The 26552-nt window shown below is 36.1% G+C and overlaps 1 protein-coding gene across 38 annotated transcripts in view; it reads left to right on the forward strand.

Annotated features, from left to right (window-relative positions):
* Positions 1–26552, forward strand: part of LOC106730093 (endogenous retrovirus group PABLB member 1 Env polyprotein-like) — a 637472-nt gene that overhangs the window by 498184 nt on the left and 112736 nt on the right. For 24 of the 38 annotated variants that reach the window (XM_032478125.1, XM_032478088.1, XM_032478113.1 and 21 more), the window contains 2 exons: positions 7490–7581; positions 8620–8749. In XM_032478125.1, coding sequence (XP_032334016.1) covers positions 7490–7581; positions 8620–8735 — 208 coding nt within the window. In that variant the 3' untranslated portion in view covers positions 8736–8749. Of the gene's footprint in view, positions 1–7489; positions 7582–8619; positions 8750–26552 lie in introns of those variants that run through there. The other 14 variants (XR_004319394.1, XR_004319430.1, XM_032478196.1 and 11 more) reach the window with 2 other exon arrangements.

The following is a 26552-nucleotide window of genomic DNA, read 5'->3' on the forward strand; positions in this document are numbered from 1 at the left end:
AAAAGAAACCCCCTTAAATTAACACTGTATGTTATTGCTGGCTCATTCTTTTTGGTGACATTTCAGGCTGTGTACAGTGAGTATCATAACCTGAGGAGACCTGGTTAAATTTCATCTTTTAGCTGAGTCTCCTGCCACAGGTTCACTTAACAAATATTTATCAACTCTAAGTGCCAAGTCTTTTCCTAGGCACTAGAAATAGAGGGGTTGGGGGGAATCACGGACTGTACATCAGTGGTATTTCTTAAGTGACTGAGTGACAGGATGGGGAAATAAATAACACCTCTACTTTTTTTCATACTTAGTATGAACCAAGCACAGTTTTGAATTTTTTGCATATATTAATGCTTTCAACTCTTGTAACATTGCTGTGTGACAAGCACTACTAAAATTTAAGAAGCTGGCACCAGAAGGTTATAGAACTTCTGGGAACCACTCAGGAAACATGTTGCAGCAGGCATTCAGACTCTTAAGTGTTTGCCTCCGAAGTCTATTCTCTGATCCACACATAACTAATTGTGACCAATTATGCTTCACTATGCTTATAAAGGCTTTTGGAAGATGTCAGGAGCTGAGTCCCTCATCCAGAGATGAAAACAAGTGATTTAGCAGGCATTATAAAATAATTATTAAAAAAAGAATCCACAGAGTTTTGACTTTTTTTCACAGTATCTGAATAGCTTTATGTAGTTTAACCCATTTATATTAATCATTTATCTCTAAAAATATTTGGGTGTGATATTTCAGAAAATATTCTGGTTGCCTCATCTGAGACACATGATCGTCTTTTGGTGCTGGGATCTGAGACAGCACAGACACCCCGAAACTGAGGTCACCTTAGCATGATGCTGCATTAGGGTGAGGAAGTCCTCCTGATTCTTCATGTCTGGGGTTTCCTCATTGTTGGCACTGACAACCCACGTCCTGGGAACTTCCTCAGTCCAGGGCAAACGAGAATGGTTTCATACTCTCTGCTCTACCTTCATTCTTGTTGCGGGTTTTATTGCCCCTTCCGTCATGGGGAAGATATTTAAGTCCGGTTGATTGACTTCAAGCAGAAAATGGAGGGGAAGAAGGGATACACTGAGAACTGTCCATTTGGACATCCTTCAGGAAGAGGAGTTGAGAATGAGGAGGAGGAGGACTTTGGGACCCCCAGGTCCTACACTACAGGCTTTGGGCGCTCCCTGCAGGAGTGTTGGCTGGAGCCCAGCTGAGTGCACTCCTGCACCCAGGAATTTCTAGAAATGGCCCATAGCACTTCCTGCTTCCCCACATTTCTCACGCCTCAGTCTTCTAGACTCAAAAAAAAAAAAAAAACAAAAAACAAATACAACTTAATGATTTTTTTTTTTCCATTTCAGCCTCCTTACTAAGCATCAGTAGTTAGGATTATGCCTGCATTTAATAGTTGGTCAGAAGTTTTCAGAAAAATAGTTCAGATCATGGGATTTTATAAGCCCTGTTTTATTGGAACTTGCTATATTCAAAATAAAGCAAAAAAACGATGCATTTATTTAAGCTGTGTGATGTCAAAAATGATTTAATGATTTTAATACCTTATTAAAACATCAAAATGTATTAGGAAACATTCTTGTCAACATAATAGGAATTTTTGTTAAAGAATGTTGAAAGGAGTGTTTCAAGCCAAAAATCAATAAAAACATAGGAAAGATGAAAGATGACTAATGAGGAAATCAAGCCCTTTACGCTTTGATGAATGCCGTTCGAATGTGTCAAAACTTGCAGTGTATTGCCAAATAAAAGAGAGTACGAAACATAAAGAAAACCTCATTAGGGAAAAAACATACAACAATACAGTCTACTTGAAAATGGCTGATGAGATAATTACATTGAACAGTCAAAGAAGAGCGAAGTTCTGAAGTTTATACTTGTTTGTATCAGTGATCTAAGGAAACTGGGGACTCATACCAGAATTAGGTACACATTGGAATGTCTTTATTTTAATTTATGTTAAAGAGTAACAGAAGTTCTGCTCTCCTGATAATTTCTCTTAAGCTATTATACATGGTTATATTTACTAACTGATGATTTACATATCTTACAGGATAAATGAGTTCAAATACATGTATTTAGCATTGTTCTTTCATTATACTTACAGACCAATTGCAGTTGGATGCAGAAGTTATGGGAAATCTGAATGCCTTCCTTACACTAAATCGTTAGAAACACTGTTTTTCTTTTATCATATATTATCATATTATTGTCCCACATACAAACAAAATTGTACCTTGGCATTCTCCTCTCTGGTTGCTTCCGAAACGGTATAAACTTTGGCATACACACAATATTCCAGACCGTCAGGATGACTGTGATATTTTTAATCTTAGATTCTTGATTTTTGGATTCTGGGTCAGCGTAACCTATTTTTCGAGTTTGGCCAGAGTTATGTTCAAGTTCCTTCTGCCAGTGAGGCTTCAATCTCACTGAAATCTAAGCAAACTATTGAGAGTGTGCTCTGATTTCTTTTTGTCACCTGTAGTAAAATGTGAGAGGAAGGAGATACATGGAGGAAAGAACTGTTAAGCAAAAGAATTGAGACATGACTATTTGGAGACTTCTCAGGTTATCTAGATTGTAAAGCATGAAAAAATTAATTTATTATTAGACAAGGATGGAGAGAGTCAGATCTGTGGCTAGACAATTGTTTTATAATGCCTCAGGAGGATTAGAAGTTCAGAGTATTCAGTCACACAAAGGGCTTTGTGAGATTAGATGTGTAACATACTGATCCTCTCAGCCATCCCAGCAGAAGCTAGGAACACATACAAGATTACTCAGGAAAGGTCTGTGGGAGAAATTTTGGTCTAACACAATGAGTTCATGTGAGGATACATGGGAGACACACAAGATATTTGAAATTTTTATAGAAGAAGAAAATACTGCCAACTTGTACTAAAAGGGACAGAGAGAAGAAGAAATGAAAGAAGTTTGTCAGGCTGTCAAAATTCTGTAGGTAGGAAACAGGATGATAAAATCACTAAACTTCAAACACATTCTCCCCTTCATTAAAAGGAATAATGACTCTAAGAACAGAACTGTGAGCCCAGTAGGTGGAACCTTCAACAGAAAAGAATTATTCCCAGGCCTTGAAACCTAATACTGTTTTCCCAGCTGGACTTTGAAATTGCTTAAGACAAGTGACTCCTTTTTTCTTTTTGTTTTCTTCCTTTTTGACTGGAAATCTCTGTAACTGTTAACCCATTCCTGTACCAACATTCTATTTGGGGAGCAGATAAATTGTTTACGAGACTCACAGGTCCACAAGCAGGGAGAAATTTTTCTTTAAGAATGGATTATACCCATACTCTCATCTATACCTAATGTAGTTGAATTAAGTAGTAACATCTGGGACTTTTGATATGAGGTTTAAAACTTGAGCTGATGCTCTAATTGGTTGAGTCTTTTGGTGTCCTTGGGTGGGATGAGTGTGTTTGCACGTGGGTTGGATGTGAATCTATTTGGTGTCAGATAGTGGATTGCTGTAGACACAATAATGGCCCCATAATATGTCCCTGTCTTACACAGCATTCACAGGTTCTGCTGATTAACATGGCAAAGGGGGGTTAAGTTGGCAAATGGAATTAAGACTGCTAATAAATTTATATTAAAATGAAGAGATTATCCTGGATTAAAATGAGGAGGGGGAGGAAGGAGTGTCAGTCATCAGAGTGATGCAATGTAAGAAAGATTCTACCATTTATTGCTGGCTTTGAAGATATAAAGAGGCCATAAACTAAGGAAGGCAGGGGATTGGATTCTTCTCAAAGCCTTCAGGAGGAATGTGTATTTACCTATAACTTCAATTTTAGCTGAGACACCTATTTTGCACTTCTGAACTCCAGGACTATAAGAAAATGTGTGTCATTTAAGTCATCAAGTTTGTGGTAATTTGTTACAGCAATGATAGGAAACTAGTGCATGCCGTTCCTACAGTGCTTGGGTTTTGTTTGTTTGTTTTTAATAATTTTCATCAGTTAAATAGTTGTGCCAGTGAGGGGATTCGCCAGAGATCCTCACTCTGCTGTTTTAGAAGCCCCTCTCTTGAAATGTATGTCTTCGTGTTTGAAAGCTACGTTTGCTGATAAAGAGGTCTAAATAAACAGTTCCCCCTGCCCTGGCACTCTAACATGCCATTCCATTACCTGGCAAATCCTTCCATTTCTTACTGTTATTGCAAACAGTCTACTATAATTCTGACTTCCCTTCTCTGGTGCTTTAAATATATGTTCTTTATCTTTGGCTCTCGAAAGTTTGATAGAAATGTGCTTAGGTGGGGGCGGTGAGGGTGTGTGTGTGTGTGTGCTGTGTTTATACTTTTGGTGTTTGCTGAGCTACTAGGATTTGTAGTTGGGAGTCTTGGCCATCATCTCTTCAAACAGTTCTTATGCTTTATTCTATTTGTCTTTTACTTCTGGGACTTTATTTTCAAATATATTAGGTTGTATCTTGGAACTCATTTTATTTTTCACTTTGTTTTACCTCCTGTGCTTCTCTGTGTGTTCTTTCTATTGACCTATTTTCACGCTCAGTGATTCTTTACTATGTTGAGTTTATTGATGTGCCCGTCAAAGGTGGTGCACACTTCTATCACCGAGTTTTTCCTTTTGATTATTTCTTATGTTTCTCTTGCCCCATCTATCTATGCATGTTGCCTGCCTTTTGCTCCACAGACTTTTATGTATTAATCATTAATCAATAAAAAGAATATAGAGTGATTTAAAATTCTCTGTCTGTTAGTGCCAATATCTGGGTCTTATGAGGCTCGTTCTATTAGTCCCTGAACAGTGTGCTGTGTTTTGCTTGTATTCTGTATTTCTTGTAGTTTCGACTTGAACACCAGACATCTTGTATAGGAGCACGGAGACTGAGATATAGAGACCTGGAAATGTGAAACTTCTTTTCTTGCCAGGTTGAGGTTTTCTAGTCAGAAGGTGAACCACGTTGTTGTTGTTATGGTTACCCTTATTGTACCACCAACTTCAAATTTTTCTACCTTTGCCTTTTGTTTAGTGTGAAGACTGGTTTTCTGGAAGATTTCATCAATGTCTGCTCCATTCTCTGCTTTAGGTCTTCTCTTTGCACTTGTATGTTAGATATTTCTTCACAGCGTCACCCCTCTCCACATAGTAGACTGCTGTTATCTGTCATGCAGCTCTTGATGATCTGGGAGAGGGAGTGAAAGGCACGGACATTCCCTGGTGTTTGGGGTCAGCCTTGGTCTTAGGCGGGCAGTGTGCGGCCAGTCTCAAGGATGTAAGGATCTCCTCCTCAGTGATCCTGCTCTTTCCCTGGTGGATAATCTCTAATAACACGAGTCCTGAGTGTTTTGTTCCCTTCTGCATAAGTAGAGGTGAGTTTTTATTTCCTACTCCTAGATGCAGGGGTTTTCCACCGATATCCTGAGAGCAGTTTATTTTACTACTTTACACCAGGGGCTTAAACTTTTGTTCTAAAGGGACAACAGGGGAGGTTTTGAGTGGGGCTTTATGCCCTTCCTGCATGAAAGTCCCCTCCCCTTGACACACATCATCAGGGGCTCTCCCTGTCTCTTACTTTGACTAATTTTCCTCATGATCACCTCTTGAGAAAATACTGCAGATGGTCATAAATTACCTTTGTGGCTTTCAGCTCCTAGAAGCTCTGGCCTCTCATACTAGCCCATACTCATTATTTAGCAATTGGTTTAAGTTTTAGCTGGATTCTTCTTTCTTGCCCTTCAGCTTCTGCATCTGCCCCAGGTAACTAAGTGCTCTGTCCTCTCTCTCTTTGGAAGATCCTATCTTTCCACAGATTTTTGGTTTGTTGCCCTGTGATCTCAGTTCCCTAATGAGTTCAAGGAAATGTTGGTTTGTAGATCCAGCTTTTTATGTTGTTTTTTTTTGGGAAACAGTGCTCTTTCTAGTATTGTACATACTAAGTAGAAGCTTAAAATCCTGTTCCCTTTGTCTGAAAGGTTCTCAGTTTTGGTGTAGAAACATATTTGATTTTTATAGATTGCTTAGTATTGTGCATCTAAGCTTAAAGCAAACTGTAGGAATCATTCTGCGGAGTTCCTGTCTGTTCAGATAAACACAAAGCAATGTAGGTAATGGTATAATATTACAGTGAGATTCCAGATTCTGCAAAATAGAAACTGATTTCAAGGTGAAAGCAAATAGGCTGGTTATACCAGAAATCCTCTTTGTCTCTGCTTTCAGACTGATTTAGTAAAAAGGTTCTCCTTCCTCCCTTGAGAAAGCCTCAATCTATGTAAATTTCTTCCTGCCTTCTTGTTTTTCCCGAGGTAGGGTGGGGAGAAAGAGAGAAAGAAAGAGAAAGAAAGAGAAGGAGAGAGAAAGAGAGAGAGAGGATGAATCTGATATTCTGGTGTTTGGCAAGCTCTTTTCTAGAGACAGAGAATTTAGTTGCAGGTGAGGGGCAAGATCATTGACCTTGCGGAAACTACAGGCTGAAGGTATCCATTATAGTGAAGTACCTCAAATTAGACAGAGTGAAGTGGCTTATTTAATAACCCCCCTTAAGCTTTGCAGGGTTGTCAAAGAATTTTTTTCAGAAAATTTGAATCATTTTCATCAATATTTTATTATGAGGATATATTTTGCTGTAAGCTCCCTAAGCGAAGAGACCATCTTCATTTGTTCTTTTCCAGTCTTACAGGGTACATATTGCATACGTATACTGTGTGTGTTCAGTAAGTGTTCCAGGTTCATTAGATCTTGTGTGTAAGTACCATTCCTACCCAAATATGAGTGTAGCTCACATACTGATGTTCTAAGTTCATTTGTAAGGTTGATTGCTAAAGTTGAATGCTGATGAATTGATACTAGTTGTGGTAACCTTTTTTTCAGTTTATATTTTTAAATTTCAGTCCTTGAACATTGTACACATTTTGAGTTTCTGATGGGTAGAAACTGAATTAATATGCTTGAACTCATTTATTCTCCAGTTCAATCCAAAATTGTTGTGCAAATTTGCAACTCATCCAGCCTGTATTGTTTAAATAGGGTTGCAGCCCCCAAGGTAGTTGTTCATTTGTCAGTGAAGCTTGTGTGTTTGACAAAGTACAGCATAGATGACTAAGTTTTTTTCTCTTGTCCAGCATCTCACAGCTTTTTGTTACAAACTTTGAGGGGCTTGTCACTGATGCTTTAACTTGCGGAGTTTCCTGATATTATGTCTGAAGTTTGATAATTCTATTAAAGAATGTTTTTCTATGTCTACATGATGGATTTGATATCAAGTCAAAATTGAGCATTTCTAAGATGCCTCAGTTTTTACTTGCTTAAGGGAATAACGTTTTAATATAGCAATCTCTTCATTATCCTACCAGGAGAAGAAAGCAGTGCAGATGATTCTGTATTACTAATATTTAAGAGGAAACAAAATAATAGCAGAAGGCTTCTTGAGGGGTGGAAATAGAAATCTGTTTAGCTTTAACCTGAGTTTCTTCTGTTTCTTCTTATAGCCCCCTCATGGCAGGAAATGGACCGTATCTAAACTGGCATGCTTGGACCGCCCCTTTTCTACACCTGTTGATTCTCATCCACCACAGGAAAGGTAGGTCTTTTTTTGTTGTTGGTTTTTTTTTTTCCTGCTTGTTTTCTTGTTGTTTTATTTGATAGTCTCTTTCAGCTCTTTGTGGTTTATCATAATAGTCCTGTTCTTATTAACAAAATACAGATTAATCTGACTTTCGATCCCAATAGAAACTTGAAAAAATAAGTTGTAATAGTGTGGTAATCTGCAGAAATGAAACTGTAATTAATGCAATTGTAATTAAAATACCAAAGCCTTCTTTAATTTAAATGGCAGTATATTGGTTAAAATAGCCAGCAATTTAGAGGATTAATGTATAATCCATGGTGTAAATTACAATCTTCTTTTGCCATTTGGATATAGATTCTTGATACAAACAGGTTCTAGATGCAGAATACCTGGTCTTTAAACGCTGTCTCTACTATTTATTGAGTAAACTCAAATTTTAAAACTCTCTGTCTCCTCACCTGTAAAATGGGAATATTAGTAGTATCTTCCTCTAAAGGTTATTTTGAGGATGAAATGAGGAAATATTTGTAAATCTAGAGCAATAAGTACAAAAATACTATTATTTATTAATATTTTTATGAATTTGAAATAATGACAGCATACTCAACCTTCTCTTAGTCCGTGGCACCCAGGAAAATCTTTTAAAAAGGGAACTCTGGTTCAGACCCTTACCATATAATCCACAATAAAAGTCTGCTGCAACCTTTTTGGGTATGGGTATGGGTTTGGGATTTTCAATACAACATCTGGGATTTCAGCTAATAAGAATGTAAGTAAGCATCCTTTAGCTATGCTTGTCACAGTGGCTACTTATGTTCTAGCATGCACAGTTCAATATATTTCTGCTATGAGTTTGTTAGAAAGGTAAGAGATGGCTAGGAAAAAATGGCAGATAGGTCAAGATAATTCTCCAGTTCCACTCCTCTTACTATTCTGGCTGGAAAAGCTGGAATCATTTAGATGATCATTTATTTAAATTCATCCTTGATCAGCTTCCTTGTTTCTACGGAGTACATGTAGGAAGTCTATGACACTGATTTGATTTTACAGGTCAGGAAGAATTTCTCCTGGTGTTACATCATTTTGTACCGGTGACAACACAACATAATTGCTACTTCAGGCAATTCTATAATGCATCAGTTGAAGAGTTAGAGGGAAGGGTTTGAGCAGTCAAATTAACCCAACTTCCATAACTTAAAAAGCCATTGCTGAATCGTTAGCACAATCCTGGGTGTCTGAATAATATGAAAATGTAGCTTGGTAAAATAACCCAGAAAAGCTTCTACTCATGTAGCAGATATCTCATAGTATAGAAACTAAGAGACAGACCAATAGAATATTTATTTCTTTTGAAGATCAGTAAGAATTTACTCTATTTCCTCTTCTGATGGCTCTTCCGACTCTCTCTTTATCTTCTTGTGGATAGAATTATAGTAAGAGTCTGCCAAATTCAGACTCAGAGAAACACATCTAACTTACGTTTTGATGTGGCTTTTTCTTCTCTATGACGGTGCTCAGTTTGGTTTCCACCCAGCACAAGGTGTTCTAACTGTCAGTCATACAAAGGGCCAATTAGTTCATCAAGTCAGTTTTTCTACCAGAGTAGGATAGATCTCTGTTAAGTTTTTTTCTTCTATTTTCCCCCAGGCTAGAATTGAACATGTTTCTTGCTATTTCTTGAGGGCAAAGAAGATAAAAATCAATAATAAAAGTAGATGTGGGTTTAAGGGGACTAGTGTCTTAAATAAGGAGGAGGCATTTCACTTAAGCAGTTGCTGAGAACTTTTTATTCCATTGGGTGATAAATGACTTCTCTTTCATTTTTCTTTTACTAGCAAAAAACAAACAAGCACTTTATCACCGTGTAAAAGTCAGACCTAGAATTCTATCATTGGCATATATATTTCCCCAGGGAAATACACCTGCACAGAATTCTTCTGATCTGTTGACAAATCCTTTGAGATTTCTCTTTTGCTTAAGAAGAATAAGAGTATTTAGAATATTGGATTTCCATATTTGGCTAAGGAAAAGGACGAGAGGGAGAAAGAAAGAGAGGAACTGGAAAAGTGTGTGTCTATGAATATGTGTAGGAGAGTGTGTATGGTATCTGTGTGTGTAAGTTTGTGTTAGGAAAAATATCAGTTAGATTAAAATAATATATGGTTATGGATTTTTCCCCCTCAGAGGACATTAGCATTGGAGTGATGCTTAGAATAGTTGAACTGAACTTTCTAACTTTACATAAAGATTGTTTTATTTGCCAAGGTTACCAAGGTTACCAAAATAGATTGAAGATGGTTCAGGGCTAAACCAGACTTCCTGATTTCTCGTTAAGTGTTTTCTCCTCTATACTACTCTTGTTCAAGATTATTTTTCATTTTCATCAAGAAGAGTGAGATTTCTGAATTATAAGTGATTTAGCCTGCGGCTTAGACCTGAATGACTGAGACCAGAACAGAGAAGATTTGTTTGTATCTTTAGCTCAGATAGGCTTAGAGAAGTCTCAGCTTCTGCAAGGAATAGTCTTTAAGCCAGAAGAGACTGAGATCTGTTATTTAAATCCTGATTCTTATGATGTCAGACGTGTACTCAGACATCAGGCATTTTAGCAAAGAAATGGGGAGAAGTTGGCAGCAGAATCACACCTCAAAACTGCATGATGTCTTAATGCAGCATCCTGCCTTTCTGGGACCCTACTGATTAAAACATTAAGAAAATTCATTTCTGAGCCAAATTAATTATAGTAATAGATAATGTCCAAATAAATGAAAATAATATATCATAATAATATAATGATGTGTTTTGGACTCTGATTTCATCCAACCCTAATTGTTAAAATTCATCAGTAGTCAGCACTGGTGAGTCCCTTCTCATATTCTGATTTCTGTAGTAACTGAACAAGTAAGACAAGATTAAAATGAAAAAAGAAATATGTGTCTCTAATGGCAGAATTATCTCAGAATTTATATCAGAGTTATGATTCATTCTAAGCTTCATAATTATCCTTTATTATATGTGCTATGTTTTAAGAATGATCTTCTAATAAGGTGTTTCTATTTGATTATGATCGAGAATAAAGTTTCTGAATACAGAGGCTAAACCAATAAAACTTACAGATATCACAGCTGCTGTTTCTCCCATAAGCACTCTGCCAACAATAGCAATAATTGCACCAAGAACCTTTTACACTCCCTGAGAGTGTGCGTGGTGCCTGTCTTGGTCAGATGAAGACAGAGGCTTAGAGAAGGTAAGGTACCTGAATTTGCATACTTAGTAAGTGACAGATCTTAGGAAACCCCGGGAAGACTGACATCAGAATCCACAGCATTAAGCCCCACACCCCAGTTGTGTGTGTGTGTGTGTATGTGTGTGCACACGTGTGTACCGGCGTGTGTGTGAGGCCATGATGCGTGTCAGCACGGAGAGAGGAGATAATGTGAAGGAGAGAATCAGGAAGTGATCGGGTGACAACAGCAGCATGGCTCTGATCAGTGTTACTTCTCTTGTCATTGAAAAGAAAGAGCTACAGACTGTCTGTATTTAGATGATCAGACGTGAGGACCTATTTATATTATTAATACTATAGTATTACTGTTATTTAAAACAGTAGTCAATATCCTGCTTGCAAAATGGCTTGGTTTTTGTTGTTTAAAATTTTCTTGGCATTTGATTGAGTTAAAAATAGAGAAAGGGAAATCTAGATGTCTAAAATACCTAATATAAAATGTTAAGCACATAACTGCCATATGTAAAGTGTTATGTCTACATTTCTGTAATTTCTGGTCTACAGGGACTAGATTTGCACCATCTTTGGCAAAGCTATTTGACAAAATAAGAAATAAAACACTAAAGTGAACTCATTTTGAAAAAGTAAAATGGAAACAGAGCAGATGTCATTTTGTAAATGGAGAATAAAAAGGTTTCTGTTTGTCAGCATATGAAAAGTTTAAAATAATTTCACTTCATGAAGAGTAAGACTTTAAGTGATTATAGAATTGCTAATGGGTGAGAGAAACACAAGTAAATTTACCAAAGTTCTGTCGGTGTCATTTACACATTCAGTAGATCATATATTATTTATTTGCTAAGATAATGCATTATGCAATTAGAGCTATTCTTCTATTTTGTATCATTTAAATTCTATATTAAACTGCATTTAAATAAAATTTCAAACAATTTAGTCTACATCTATCACAACTGAAGATGGCAGGTGTCTGGGGTATAATATACGAGGCTTGATTTATTTCCAGTTTCTTGCTTGATAAAAATATTCAGAATTAATTATCAATCCAGCCTGAAGAGAACTCTTTAAAATTATATCTTTACAGATAAATGTATCCTTTAAAAATGCTCCTTTTATCCTCACCTCCACCTCTACATCCCCTAGTCCATTTCCTGTCACTGTCATTGATGAAGCTTTGAATATGTGATTTTCCTAATTCTTAGCTGTAATATTTTTAAGTTGTCAAAATATGAGAATAAATCTACAGCATACATTGGATTTGGTGGCGTTGGGGGTATCAGGCAGCCATGTCTTCTTTTTGATTACAACCAAGTTTCTTCTTCCTATTCTGTATAGTGTGTTGGGGTTCCTATGTGCACTGTTTTGCCCTTCGCAGTGTTCAGACTCTTGATCCAACCAAAGTCAATTAGAATCACAAACTTGAGCATGCCATCACAAAAAGATGCAAACACACTTAATTCCACTTAATTCTAGAAGAGGCTGTCAGACTGCATGTCACCTGTCAGAAGACCAGTGCCATTACCCTCCAGAATTTCCTGTTTGATTTCAAGCCTCGACCTCCCATCTTACCACCAATTTTGTATTTTTCAAAAACACTTTTAAAATACTTTTCTTGATTTAGATAAGCTGTAGCCAGTTTCTGTGATTTGCAACAAAAGAACACCAATATTGTAAGATCCTAGCATGTGTCTATATTGTTTTAACTTGGAAGTACTGTAACATTGAGAGGCAGTGTGTTATCTGCTATCTACTCTCTGTCAAAGTATATCACTGAGTTGTCAAAACATGCTCCCCAAATCTATATCAAAATACCTCACTCTGGAGGAATCCCACCCTATTCAGCCTTGATTTGGTATATAGCTTTGTGCCACATAACTCCTCAGGAAGAATGTTTAAATTTTTCGGCAAAGATTTCATTCTCCAGTATTTATCCAACAAAACAAAAGTGGTATATTTTATAAGGATAAATTTATCATTGCCTGGCAAAACATTGCCAAGGTCTGGAAGTTTAATGAAGGTCATAATACAATGTATTCCTTAAAATAGATAAATTGGTCACAAATTATGCTACTATGAGGAATGTTGCTTTTTTGTTGCTAATACTGGCTTCTTTAAATAGTTTTTGGTCTGAAATATTCAGATGATATTTAATAGAGCCTATGATGCAAAGTCAAATATTCTCAGACATTATGCATTGTAGTGACATGATTTTATCTTTTAAATAAACAACAACATATGCATCTTTACAAATTGAGAGTACTTCTAGGAAGAGCAAGTATAGAAATTTATGTGAACATTTTTCTTTGAACTTTATATCTAAAGACACAAGTTAAAATTACTAGAATTCCCTTGGGTCTTTCCCATCTATATAGTGATCTTAATACTTTGGCTCGTTTGATTGTTTCTAATTCATGCTCTTCCGTTAACTTCAAACAGAATCATAGTGTTAAACACAGATTGATTCAGGCCATGTCTCCAGAGAAATAGAGCAAATACTAAGCTAATCCGTGTAACTATACTGTATGTGTGACCTTCCTAAACTGGAGAGTGGCAGCTAATGAAGACCAACGTGAGAGTGGCTGGCACGCCATATTTTAGCTGTTCAAACACATATGTACAGATTGAGTCCTGTTTTGAAGCCAGACGCTATTTTGTTTGTTTTCTGGATGGGGTGGGGGGTGGTACCACCGGCAGTACAACACTGCATGCAAAACAAATCAGAACGACAACACAAAAACACTTGCTCAGTACGTTTTGCGGTGGTGATGATGTTTACCCTTGTGGGTTTTTTGTGGACCTCACATCTTTGAGTGTTCTTCCTCTTATAGATGACATCTGAAAATGGTACCTGTTCAATCCATCATGGGATTGTGAAGGTTAATTTTAGAGGAAAATTGCTACATGGACTCAGAAATTGTTATTATTTTCTTGTTTCTTGTCTGAGGCTTTATCTACCATTCTGAGCTGTCATTTTATAATTCTAAAAAAAATATGAGAGCTGTTATCAGAAGAGGTGGTTTACCACCAGATATAAAATATAGTTTTTATTATTGTTGTTGGTTGTTTTGTTTTTGTTTTTAACTGAGCACTAAAACTGAGATGCTTTCCGTACGTGATAGTTGTGTGGCAGTGGATGAGCTCTGTGATAATTACAGGTTATAACTTATCATCTAGGGGTGATAATATATGGGCAGCAATTCAACACATAGCCTAGTCAAATACTTCTTATTTCTTCCCCAAATTATTTATTTATTTTTCCAATTAAAAGAAATTTTACCTACATAATTGGGTCAAAAGTGTACTACAATTGAGATACTTCCACAGTCAAGGGCAGATGCATAATACACCATCCATCAAACTTGCTAGACTCAGAAGCAGAATAGTGGGAAGGAAGAAAAACATCTAAGACATTCACAATTTTCCATCCTGCACTGCACAGGTACATACTCCATCTCTCCCTCATTATCATAGGTTTCCTGAAAGCAGAGGTTTAACAAAACACATTTTGATATCCTCACCATCAAATGGCACCTAGAGAGTGAAAACTCTGATATTTTTTATTTAAAGAATAAGCAAGTGATAATCACAACTTTAATAATGACAATAATAAAAAGATGATTTAGATCTTATGAAAATGGCCATGTGTCACACAATGTTCTGGTAGCTTCAGATTTGTTAACTCCTTTAATCTTCTCAAAAACCCTGTAAAGTACTCTTATCCCCACTGCACAGGCGGGCAAACACTTGCCAAAGTAACTCATCTAGTAAGAGATGGAAAGAGGATTTCAGTGTAGGCATTCTGGCTCCATAGATTTAAAATCTTAACCATTTTTTCTCTTTAATGAAAACAGTGATTATGGTTGTTTTTGAGCTATATTAGTTTTCTATCATTGCTATAATAAATAACCACAAATTTAGTGACTTAGTGCAACCCAAACTTACTATCTTACAGTTCTGGGAGTCAGAAGCCATAAAATTAAGGTGTTAACCAGTCTGCTTTCTTTCTGAAAGCTCTAGGGGGGAATCTGTCTCCGTCCCTTGTGGAGTTTCCAGAGGCTGCTCACATTCCTTGGCTTGTGTCCTCCCAGTGAGCAATGGAATGAGTTCAATCCCTGCTCAGTTTTTTGTTTTTTTGTTTTTTAGTATTTTGAGATGTAACTGACATCTACTGTTCCATCAGTTCAAGGTATACAGTGTGTTGGTTTAATACACTTATATATTGCAATATGATTACCACTGTAGTATTAGCAGCAATCCCACTCCTGGATATATACCTGAAGGAATTAAAAATCAGTATTTCAAAAAGATATCTACACACCCATGTTCATTGCAGCCTTATTCATAATAGCCAAGATATGAAAAAATTAAGTGCCTATCAATAGATGAATTGATAAAAAAAAAGATATGATAGATACACATAGACACACACAGACATACAATGGAATGTAATTCAGCCATGAGAAAGAAAGAAATCCTGCTATTTACAGCAACATGATGGACCTTGAGGATATTATGCTAAGTAAGATATGTTATACAGTGAAATATAAATTTATCACTTACACGTCTTATCTAGAAAAGCCAAACTCCTAAAAACAACCTTTGTTTCTGTGTGGTTTCCTCCTCTAATCCTGACTTTCTTACCACCATCTTTAAGGACCTTTTAATTGCATTGGTCCTACTTGGCTAATCCAGCATAATCTCTCCATCTCAAAATTTTAAATTAATCAGATCTGCAGAGTCCCTTTTGCACTGTAAGACAACACATTAATGAGTTTGGGGAATTAGAGCGTGGGCATCTCTTCATCCTCTGAGGAGGTATTTTTCAGCCTACCACCATGACCAATAAGTATGTAAAAATTTTAGTAATAGCAGTCATGGTCTTACAATATCAACCAAAGCAGAGAAAGAATATGCTTCTGTTACCAGAATCAGAATTTCAAGACTTTATGAAAACATTTGAATTTGGGAGAATTCAAATCTTGCTGTCTCCCTTCTGCTCACAAATTAAGTGATTTGAACTTAATCAAAAGATAAATCAGTAAATTTTTTCCAGAGGTTTAACAACAGGATTGGGACAAAGCCAATTGCAAAAAACTTCAGATATGCTTCACCAAAAAATTCTAAAGCTCAATGTCTGATCCTTTTAACTGTTCAGGTCTTATGTCACTTGTTCTCAACACTAATATCACTGCTTAGAAGACAGAACCTTGTATAAATAGCTGAATACAAAAGCCTGAGTGTCAAATTCTGATGCTACTCAAGGACTTTTCTCAAGAACCCAAAGGAAGCCTTAAGGATGTCATTTTAATACATGATATTGATTATAACACATATATATGCATTAGTCTTTACAAAATGTTTTTACGTTCATTGCCTCTGTCCAACTTCACGGTAAGTCTGTGGGTTCAGTTAGGTAACTAGTATGTCCATGATCATTTTACAGCCAATAAAATTGTTCACCAATATAGACTCTTATAAGTAAGTAGTTGATCTTAGACTACAACTTATTTTATGATTCCTATTCTTAGTCAATTCTTAATCAAAGATATTTTGTGACCTTCTGCAATGTAACCTATTTACAAAATTTTCTGTATTTGTTTCGCAAACAAGGAACTGTTGAATGACTATAGCATAAATGCTTAATTTTGTTTAAAAATATATGCATGATTGAAAAAGCCTTCACTGGGCAAAACAATTACTAATTAAATTTGACGTAGAGGAGACTCTTGTAGTTATCAGTAACACATGTATCTTTATTTAGATATATACACATGTTTTATATATTAAAATAATGAAGTTCAGAGGAAAAACATATTTTTGAATGAAGTATTAACTTCTGACGAAGTTTAAAAAAAATCTAAATGCATCCTTTCCTCCTTTTATTTTCCCTCATTTTCATCCTACCTTGGATTTCCCTGTTTCTCCTCTGAGGTGGACCACCCTCGTATCCTAGTACTTCAGCCTTTCCCAAATACTAGCCCATGATTTTTCCTTAATTTCTTTATAATAGCATTATTATTCAGACAATAAATCAACATGTGTCAAACATTATAGCAAGCTCTGGAGTCCCCGGAGATAGAATGATGAAGGAAGCAGTCCCTGTCCTTCAAGAATTTATTAGCAACCAGGTGTGATCTACATGTGAACATAGCTGATTACAATAAAAGATAAAATGCAAGTACAGCAGGGGCAGAAAGATATAACTTTTTTATCATCATTCTTGATTTCTTGTTCTCAGTTACTTATGGGGTGAAGATTTCTGATAGAAGATTTTAAAAAAGAGGTTAAAATTATTTTTATCACTATTATTGATATTGACTTACTCTTAACAGAAGGCTTAGTAGAAGAGGACGTATAAAGATGGCTTGATTTAATCTGAGGGCATGAAGTTTCAGGTTTTGCAGGAGATTTATAGTAGTCCCGTCCTGTCGTACAGGGAGAAATTCTAGTACTGTTCAAATCACACGATAAAGCTACAGATTGGTAGAAACACCGAGTTCTGTCTATAAATTTTTAGCACATGGTCCTAAGAACAGCATCTGATTAAGTAAGGTTAGAGCAGTGGTGCAAAAAAACCTCACTGTGCGTTTGAAGCTTGTGGAGTGCTTATCAATGACTACAGAGATACCTGCTAGTTAATTTTGTTCATAGGGCTCAGGAATATGCCTTTATGAGAAGCAGTCTAGTCATTCTGACATATGGTTCAAAGAACTCACTTTGAGGAAAACTGTACTGAATATCCACAGGAATAAAAAAAACAAGTAAAAGTTCTCAATTGTTCTAGCATTATGACCATGTACACATGTATCTCCTGACAATCCCTAACACATTCAGCAAATTGCCCATTCTATTTAGTCACTCAAATGCCTGCCACGTCTAAGCCAGGAATGAGGTCCTCAGGATCAGCATAGTATTATTTGGCCCAGTTCTAAATCCCCTGATTGAGACAGTCATCTATCCGAGGCTGGATTTCCAATTTCCAGGAATTTAAGCTTGGCAGTCACATTGATATATCCAGTTCTACATAGAAATTCTAGTGAATACTAAGACAAGCACATTTTCCACCTGAAATTCACCTCAGTCTAATGTAATGCTTGTTTTCCAGTTGATTATTGATGGGACTGACAATTTTTTTTTTTTTTTGGCAAAGCCATTTGGATTGAATTCTCTAGGCAGATGGCTTACAAATGAGTGACATGTCACCACCTTCAGAATTTTCAATGAGTGACATGCCATTACCTTCAGATTGCATATTTTGCACATTTTCAGTCACTCATTCTTTGTCAGTCAATATTGTCCATTATCCATTATATATATTTTAACACACACTGGCCTTCTATTGGAAGAAAACAGTATATTATATCCTCAGAGGAAAAAAATCATTTACAAAGAGGCTGAAAAATTCTCCATAATTATCTCCAAAAGGTAAACCAGAAAAACCAGTATTGTGCAGCAGAAACAGGTGATGCAAAGAGAGATGGGTGAACAGCTGTTATTTTCCAGTGTTGTTTCCATTTTACTTTTAAATTCATTCACATGCATTTTAGGGAAATTAAATTTCCTCTATTTCGTATTAGTTTTCACTGACACAGGAAACTTTCATTAGGACAACATTTTATGTTTGAAATCGTGCTCCTAGTATTTTGCTAATGAAGCTAATATATGAGTTTGAATTTACGAAGAAGATAGCTGCAGATAATACTAAATGGTTTTTGAATAGGTTATCTTCTCTTTTTAAAATTTTATTTTTTATTGAAGTGTAGTTGATTTACCATGTTAGTTTCAGGTGTACAGCAAAGCAATTCAGTTATGCATATGCATACAGATATATTTTTTCTTTTCAGATTTCTTCCATTATGTTATTCTAAGGAATTGAATATAGTTCTGTGCTATGCAGTAGGTCCTTACTGTTTATATACTTTATATAGTGTAATGCGTATCTGTTAATCCCAAAATCCTAATTTATCCCTCCCCCACCCTTTACCTTTTGGTAACCATAGTTTGTTTTCTATGTCTGTGAGTCTATTTTTTGTTTGTAAATAAAATTTGTATGATTTTTTTTAGGTTCCACATGTAAGTGATATCATAAGATATTTGTCTTTCTCTGTCTGACTTACTTAATATAATAATCTCTAGGTCCATCCATGTTGCTGCAAATGGAATTATTTCATTCTTTATGACTGAGTAATTGAATAGATTATCTTCTAAAATAAACAATGATGTGGAGAAAACACATAGAAAAATAAAATTTGAAGAGAAATGGTACCATTTTTTAAAACTTCTTAGTGCAGGAAAATAATCCAATCCAATTATTCAGAGGCTGTTAAAATTAGAAAAAGAAGACCTGATTCCTAATATCGAGGAAGTTACAAAACCTTGATGTGATTCATTTTCTATTCTGCAAATAGACCTCATAAGGTTTGCACTGTCCAAGTTATCAAGTTGTGCTGAGGATCACTTAAAGTAAGCCACTGTTTCCTGAAATTATCTAATGAGATGTCTCACTTGCTGTGATTATGGGAGATTTAACTGCCTAGACCCTTTCACTGGAGATTCTGATTTAGAGGGGAAGGAGTGTGACTCCCATGTGTAAATGCTAACATGAGGTCTGAGTGAATTTTACCATTAGAGGAGTTTAGACGATATTGAAAGGATCATTCCAAATTTTTTACTGGGAGAAAGTAAGCAGCCAAGGGTTAAAGGCAAGGCTAATACTTAGCCAGAATTGGTTGGCGTGGCCTTAGTGGTTACAATAGTGAAAGACTTCTGATCGTGTTTTCAAATAACCACTCCTGGCAGCAGCCAGTCCCTCCTCGGACCACAAGATCCTTCTGTTCCCTGTTTCAAACAAAACTGCTGCTGAAGAATTGGTGGCTGTCACAGCAGGTGGCCTGCAGGACTCTGCTCTAGGCTTTAGCTGCAGTTTTCCTGGATTAGCCAGTACCTGTGCCATATTGGTTGTTAAATATTTTTTATAATATCATGCTTGGATCAAAGCATATGTTTAGTAAATCCATGGAGAGTTTGTCTAATACGAAGCAAAATTGTGCATGGTTTCTGGAGAATGTAAATAAAGCTTGGAAACAAATGAGCAGCACAAAGACAGAGTGCTTGTGTTATTTCAGAGGTTTTTGTTTGGGAGCTAGGCTTTTTCCTTCAATTTCAGAACATATTTCAGGGGAAAATTTGTATTATCCTGAATAAATTTAGTCATAATGACAGCTAATAGGAAAGAAACAGTAGGCGAGAGAGTGTGGAGTCTTCAAGGTAGAACTATCAGCAAAAAGAGACAGACGGACAGACAGAGACCTCTTCCTAGAAATACAGAATGACCAAACGTAGGCCAAACAATGAAATATGTGAAGATTGGGATTTATAGGCTATGAGGAATATGCTGTAAAGACAAATGTATTTTTGAGAAATTGCAGCAAGAGCAACAGAGCCTTCAAATAATTACTGAGTAAATTAAAAGCTTTTGAAACTGTGCTACAATATTGTATCATAAATATACAAGACATGCACAATCACTTTTCTAGAATTTCAGAAGCTTAGAGGTTTCAGAAGGTGGATGTGAACTTAGGCATGGCAGTGCAGTGAATAAGCATCACAGACAATTTTTAGAGAAGCAGCTGAGTGATCCTGAATTGCAGAAAAAAGAGAGGAAACATGGGAATCAACTGGATGTTGTTCAAAGAAAGTATCGACGTCAGAGCCTGTAGTCTTGAGACTATAATAAGAGAACTTAGGCCAGGGAGACGGGGTGTAGCATCCAAGAACACCACTTACAGGTTGGTGGGCTGGGAACCCACACAGAGCCTACATGGAAAACCATAGACACAGGAGCTATTGTTTGCAGAATTTTTTCTTTCATAGTCACATATGATTTATTTCCAGTAAAACTTGGGACATCGCCATAAGTCATTGTTCAATTAGATCATTTCAGGATTTTTTAAATTTTATTTTTAACTGAAGTGTAGTTGAGTTACAATGTGAGTTTCAGGTGTTCAGCAAGCAATTCAGTTATATACATACACACATTTTTTTTCAGATTCTTTCCCGTTATATGTTATTACAAGAAGTTGAATATAGTTCTCTCTGCTATACAGTAGATCCTTGTTGTTTATCTGTTTTATATATAGTAATGCATATCTGCTGAGCCCAAACTTGCAGGAACACTTTAAGACTTTTTTAGGTTTCCTCTGCCATGACCTGTGACCGGTTAGAGTGCCAAGGACAAATGAAAAGGGAACATTAATGATCTCTTGCTAACACCCTGTTGAGGAGAATGCAATTGTTAAAGCTCACCTTGTAACTGAATGTGCCAACAATTAGTTGGGAATTTTAACTTAAATGCTTGGCATTTAATCTGTCCTTAGGTTAATGTGTGACATGATTAAGTTGTTTCCAGATTATTCCCCTTTGCTTGTATTTGTAAATAAAGAAAACAAATTAGGTAATACATGAAGTAAAGATGCCTCAGTCTGGAGACCACACGGTTCTCTAACTACTGCGTTAGGGTCCAGAGTGGGACAGCTTGACTTCAACCACTTCTACCTATTTCTCTGTAAGTAGACCTACAGGTAAATTCGTGCGAAAATAGAAAAGTGTTAACAGTAAAATTGTTTGATTTCCCTGAGGTTGAGTTGTGCTATTAATGTTCAGATAGCTTTCTTCTCTTCTTTCAGCCTCAATAGCTAAATGCATTTAGTCGCACAGATCTCAGTTCCAAGTTAAACTGAAACTGCTGATGAAACCTATGTTTACTCACAAACGTGCCTGAGACTCAAGAAAGGAGCACATTTCTTTATGCTAAATTCGACAACAATATAAGTAGGACTCCTTGCTACTGAGTTCTCATTGTGTGCTCTAATCTATTTTTTGTTTGTTTCATAATTCATCGAGTAATTTGGGATATGATGTACGCTCATTGAAAATTTTATCTTCTTCCACCTCTTCTTATGGAAAATTGCTTCAGCTTCTAATTTTCTGTAAAGATTGACATTGTTCTGCTAAATCTCATTCCTATCCAAAGTAAAATATCTCCAAATCTACCCACTTCTGGCAATCCTAATTTACTATCTGTTTGTTTGACCCTACCCTAATTCACTTTCTCACATACTTCATTTCTCCGCTGTTAGTGAATGTTTTCACTGGATATTGTGTTTTTCTGCTACAAACATTCTAAAGTTTCTCACATGTTAAAGTTTTGTTTTCCAATCTAATTATAGGGAGACAATTCTCTTCTCCATGGATTTCACATTTCTGCATGTCTTACAAGCCAAGCATTGATTGACTTTATTTTGGACTATCTTTTCAAGGATGTTTGTACAGCAAATAGCTTTGGAAGAAAGAGATAGTGTCTCCCTCTGGAGCAAAGGGAAAATTTTGTTACCATGCAATATAATAATAATAATGTCTCCTTTCATGACAAAGGTCAAACAAGCTTAAGGCCCATTATAGATGGGTTCCCTAAGCTCTAGGCTCTTCCTATCTAATTAAAACCACTCTATGTGCAAGCATCTCACCTGACTGTGAGAAGTAGGGCTCAGGGAACTCATGCAAATTACAAGATTCTGCTGATACAGCTACTTCTGTGAGTAATAAAGGTTTTTGTCTCTGACCCAGAAGTTTGTGTCTTCGGCCAGCATTTATGAAACTGTGAAATGATAACTTACTAGCTTGCAAATAGAGTAAATTCTCAGACCTTTTACAGTTCTTGACAGGAACATGCCCTTAAGGTATCATTTCATATTATTCTCTTTTTTTCGCCATCCTAGTCATCAAAGAGTAACCTACGTGCCCTGCTTCCATTTGCTCATGCACCATACACTCTTTAACACAGGGAAGTCTAACTGCTTCCCCCTTACCATTGCTGAAATTTTTCTTCAGTGACACAAAATACACATTTTTTGTTGTATCCAGGGTTCTTTGAACAACTCCTAATAGTCTTTGCTCTTGCTCTGAAGCATTTGTTATGTTGATTATCTTGTACCACTTGAAACTCTTGATTGTAGCTCCCCTCTTGGTCTTCTGTCAGTCCCTCTCCGTCGCCATCGCTGACCCCTCTCACTCACATCTCGTTAGAGAGATCATACTTCCCGTGTATGACCATAAAGCTCTGGTTTTGATCAGTTCTTTGCTGATAATTCATTAGTAGCTTAAACATCTTCAGCTCAAAACCATATCTCCAAGTTTACCTTTTTCAAAGCCTTATTTTCACATCTGTACACTTGCTCATGACGTCTACCTAAATATCCCTGTCTGCAGTGTCTCAGACTCAGCACATACAAAGTCAGACATCTTTCAGCCTGAACCACCAAACTTACACATTTCTGGAAAGGATGCTATTATTCACCCAGTTACCCCAGTTTTAATATTGAGAAACATCTTTTATTTCTTTCCATATCTGTCTCTCTTGCTAATCCTTCATTATTAATTTTTTTTAATGTAGCTCCTTGTTTTTATTTGTTATCTCATTATCTTCAATCATTATCCTTCATTTCATCAATCTCATTCTTGGTATATTACATATATTTCAAAACTGGGGATCTGTTTTCTATTTGATGTATTATTAAATTGGTGATGATTTACTTTCCCAAAATACAACCACACTTTTTTTCATGTTCCAGCTCAAAAAATATTCTTACCTTTAGATGATAATCATCTGAAGTTGAAAATCATCACAATTATGTCCCAAGTTGCTTCTCCATTTTCCTCTCCTACCTCTGCTCTAAATAAACATATTCATCATTCATTCAACAAAAATTGATTATTATCTATTTTTCAGGCATATTACTAGAACTCAGAAAGCAAAGATGAACATAGTATCTTGCCTATTCTTAAGTACTAAGGAAAATAAATACTAAGAAGAAAATTGAACAGGAAATACTATAATGAAATGTTGTAAAAACATAGTGGCTTTTTTCATAATCTTGCTCATGTTGCTTTTCTGATACTGAATGTCACCTTTTTTTCTCCTCACTTACGTCTTATAATTTTATTAAGTTCAATGTTTAGCTCCAGTTTTATTTCTATATGAGTTTTTCCTTCATGATTAGAGCTCTGTTAATCTCTGTAGTAATTAGTACCAACACCATTCAATTTAAACTCAGCATGAATGATTTCAATTGTTACTAATCTTTTTCTGTGGCTTTGGTTCTAATATATGTATAAGATTATAAGTATCTCTAGGCAACTACGTTCAACTCTTAGTAACAAAGAAAGGGTTTATTTTTCTTATGAAGCAGGAAAACTAGAATCGAGGATTTCAAACAGTTGAGTAATCAACTCAGTGATACAGAGGCTGAGATGACTGTGATTTTATCAGCCTTTCAGCTATGATCTCAAGATACTACTCCAGCCATAACAAAAATCTTTTCCTTTAGCTAACTAATGGAAGAACAATGTGGTAGAAAGGTAGTGTCAAAATTAGGAAAAGAAAAATGTGCAGAGAGGAAGAATTCAAAATGTAAACATTTTTAAAAGTTCAGAGATATAAACGAGATTAATGGGCCCAAAGTATATCTGGTAGCTATCCTGAGCTGCAAGAATTGTAAAAAATATAAACTGTAACTCGAACATGTTGCTACTCATTGAAAAACTGCATCTATGAGGAAAGTGTACATTTGGTAGGTCACTAGTAGGATCTACCACAGAAAGAGTATTTCTGTTCATAACTACTAATATTTGGTCATTGACATTCAGTGTCAGTCATTAGAAGTGTGTCCTGTATTTTCTACCCTTTACCAGTAGATGTCTGTTTCCGTAGTCAAACTACCACAAATATATGTCAAAAGAAAAAATATTGAAAGCAACCAGAAAAAAAAAAGTTGCATAGTATTTAGGAGAACAATAAGAATTATGGGTGGCTGCTCAGAAAACTAGAGGACAGATGACAAGAAAATTCCATTTTTAAAAGTACTGTAAAATATTTTTAAATACCAAAAAACATTTAAACTGTCATGTTGAAACTATCATTCAAAAATGAAAGCATAATAAAGTCATTTTCAGACAAAAGGTAAGAAAATTTGTCTCTAGCAGACTAATCATAAAAAAATATTAAAGCAACTTCTTCAAGTTACTATCTCTTTAAGACTTTAAAGATAGAATGCTAGTTATGTATTGTAAGGTTTGTAAGTTGTAGATGTAAACTCTATGACAACAACACAAAAACTGAGAGACAAATGGAATTATGCCATTTTATATATCTTATATTACTGATGAGGTATTATAACATTTATTTAAAAATAGAATCTGATAAGTAAAAGATATACATCTAGATATACATCTAGAGAAACCACTAAAAAATTAGATATAGCTGAAAAGTAAATACAGAGGATGAAAATAGAATTCTGAGAAATAATTCAAAAGAGTGTAAGAATCTCGAAACATTGTGTTGAATGAAAAATCAAACATGAGTGTATCCTGTACAATTCCATGTATGTAAAGTCCAAAAATTAAGTCATACTTAGTCTAAGCTGGTAGGTATCAGACAGCATAGACCATAGTTGCCTGGTGGGTAGGGGGGTGGGTAGGGTGTTAGCACATGGGTTTGTGATCAGAAAGGACAAGATACAACCTTCTGGGGGAATGGAAATAATCTATATCTTGATTTGCATGGTGATAGTATGAATACACAATTGTCAGAAATCATCAAATTGTGCACAATATTTATAATTTCATTATACATAAATTTTATCTCAAAAATCTGAGTTAAAAAAAAATGAGACTCTTTCATCAGCTGTTACAGGCTATATTAGTTTCCTATTGCTGTTGTTACAAATTAACACAAATTTAGTGACTTAAAGCAACAAATTTATTATCTTATTTTTATAGAGGTCAGAGGTCCGGAATGGATCCACAGGGTAGTGTTCCTTCTGGAGGCTCTAGGGAAGGACCCACTCTTCTGTCTTTCTCAGCTTCTAGGGGCTCTCACATTTTTGGCTCATGGCCCCTTTCTCCATCTCCAAAGCCATCACTCCAACCTCCTTTTCCATCCTTACATCTCTTTTTTCTGACTTTTACACCCTTGCCACCCTCTTATAAGAACAATGTGAATTAATACATTGGCTCCCCCCAGTAATCCAAGATAATCTCCCCATGTTAAACTCCCTAGTTATACCAAATCTTCAAAGTCCCGTTTTGTCATGGAAGGTAATATATTCATGGTTGTTACAGTGATTGGGATCTAGACATCTCTGAGGTGAAGGCAAGGTCATGGGGGAAAGGCAGTAATGTGTGGCATCGTTCTGTCTACCACAGAGGCCAAATGATCAGACTAATTAAAGCCATTCCCAGGGTCGCTGACATCCACTGGGGAATGAAAACAGCTATGGACAAATCAATCATAACCAGGCTGGTCCAAATATTAGAAACAGAAACTGTCAGCAAAAGTAAAATCTCAGTCTTTGTCTGATTCTCCCCCAGGGGCTGAGAACGGTATGCCTACATGCAAAAACCTTACGATGTGCAATTCTTGCAGAAAGCAGTACAATCATCCATACTGCTGCACTATATCATAGCATAGACACTGTATTCAAAGTGCTGGGTAGGCATGTTCCGGAGGTGATGCCTTTTGTGCATCTTAGTGAAATTGCACTGTGCACCTTCCTGGTAGCATGCCCTGCATCTCGTTGTGCTCAATAAATATTTGACAGTGACCTCAACAAAGAGAATGACTGTGTTACTAATGACATCCATGAAGTGGACTCATAGAGACTGGCAGAAGACACGATGCTGT

This window comes from Camelus ferus, chromosome 1, assembly GCF_009834535.1.
Source record: "Camelus ferus isolate YT-003-E chromosome 1, BCGSAC_Cfer_1.0, whole genome shotgun sequence".
NCBI classification, from domain to species: domain Eukaryota; kingdom Metazoa; phylum Chordata; class Mammalia; order Artiodactyla; family Camelidae; genus Camelus; species Camelus ferus.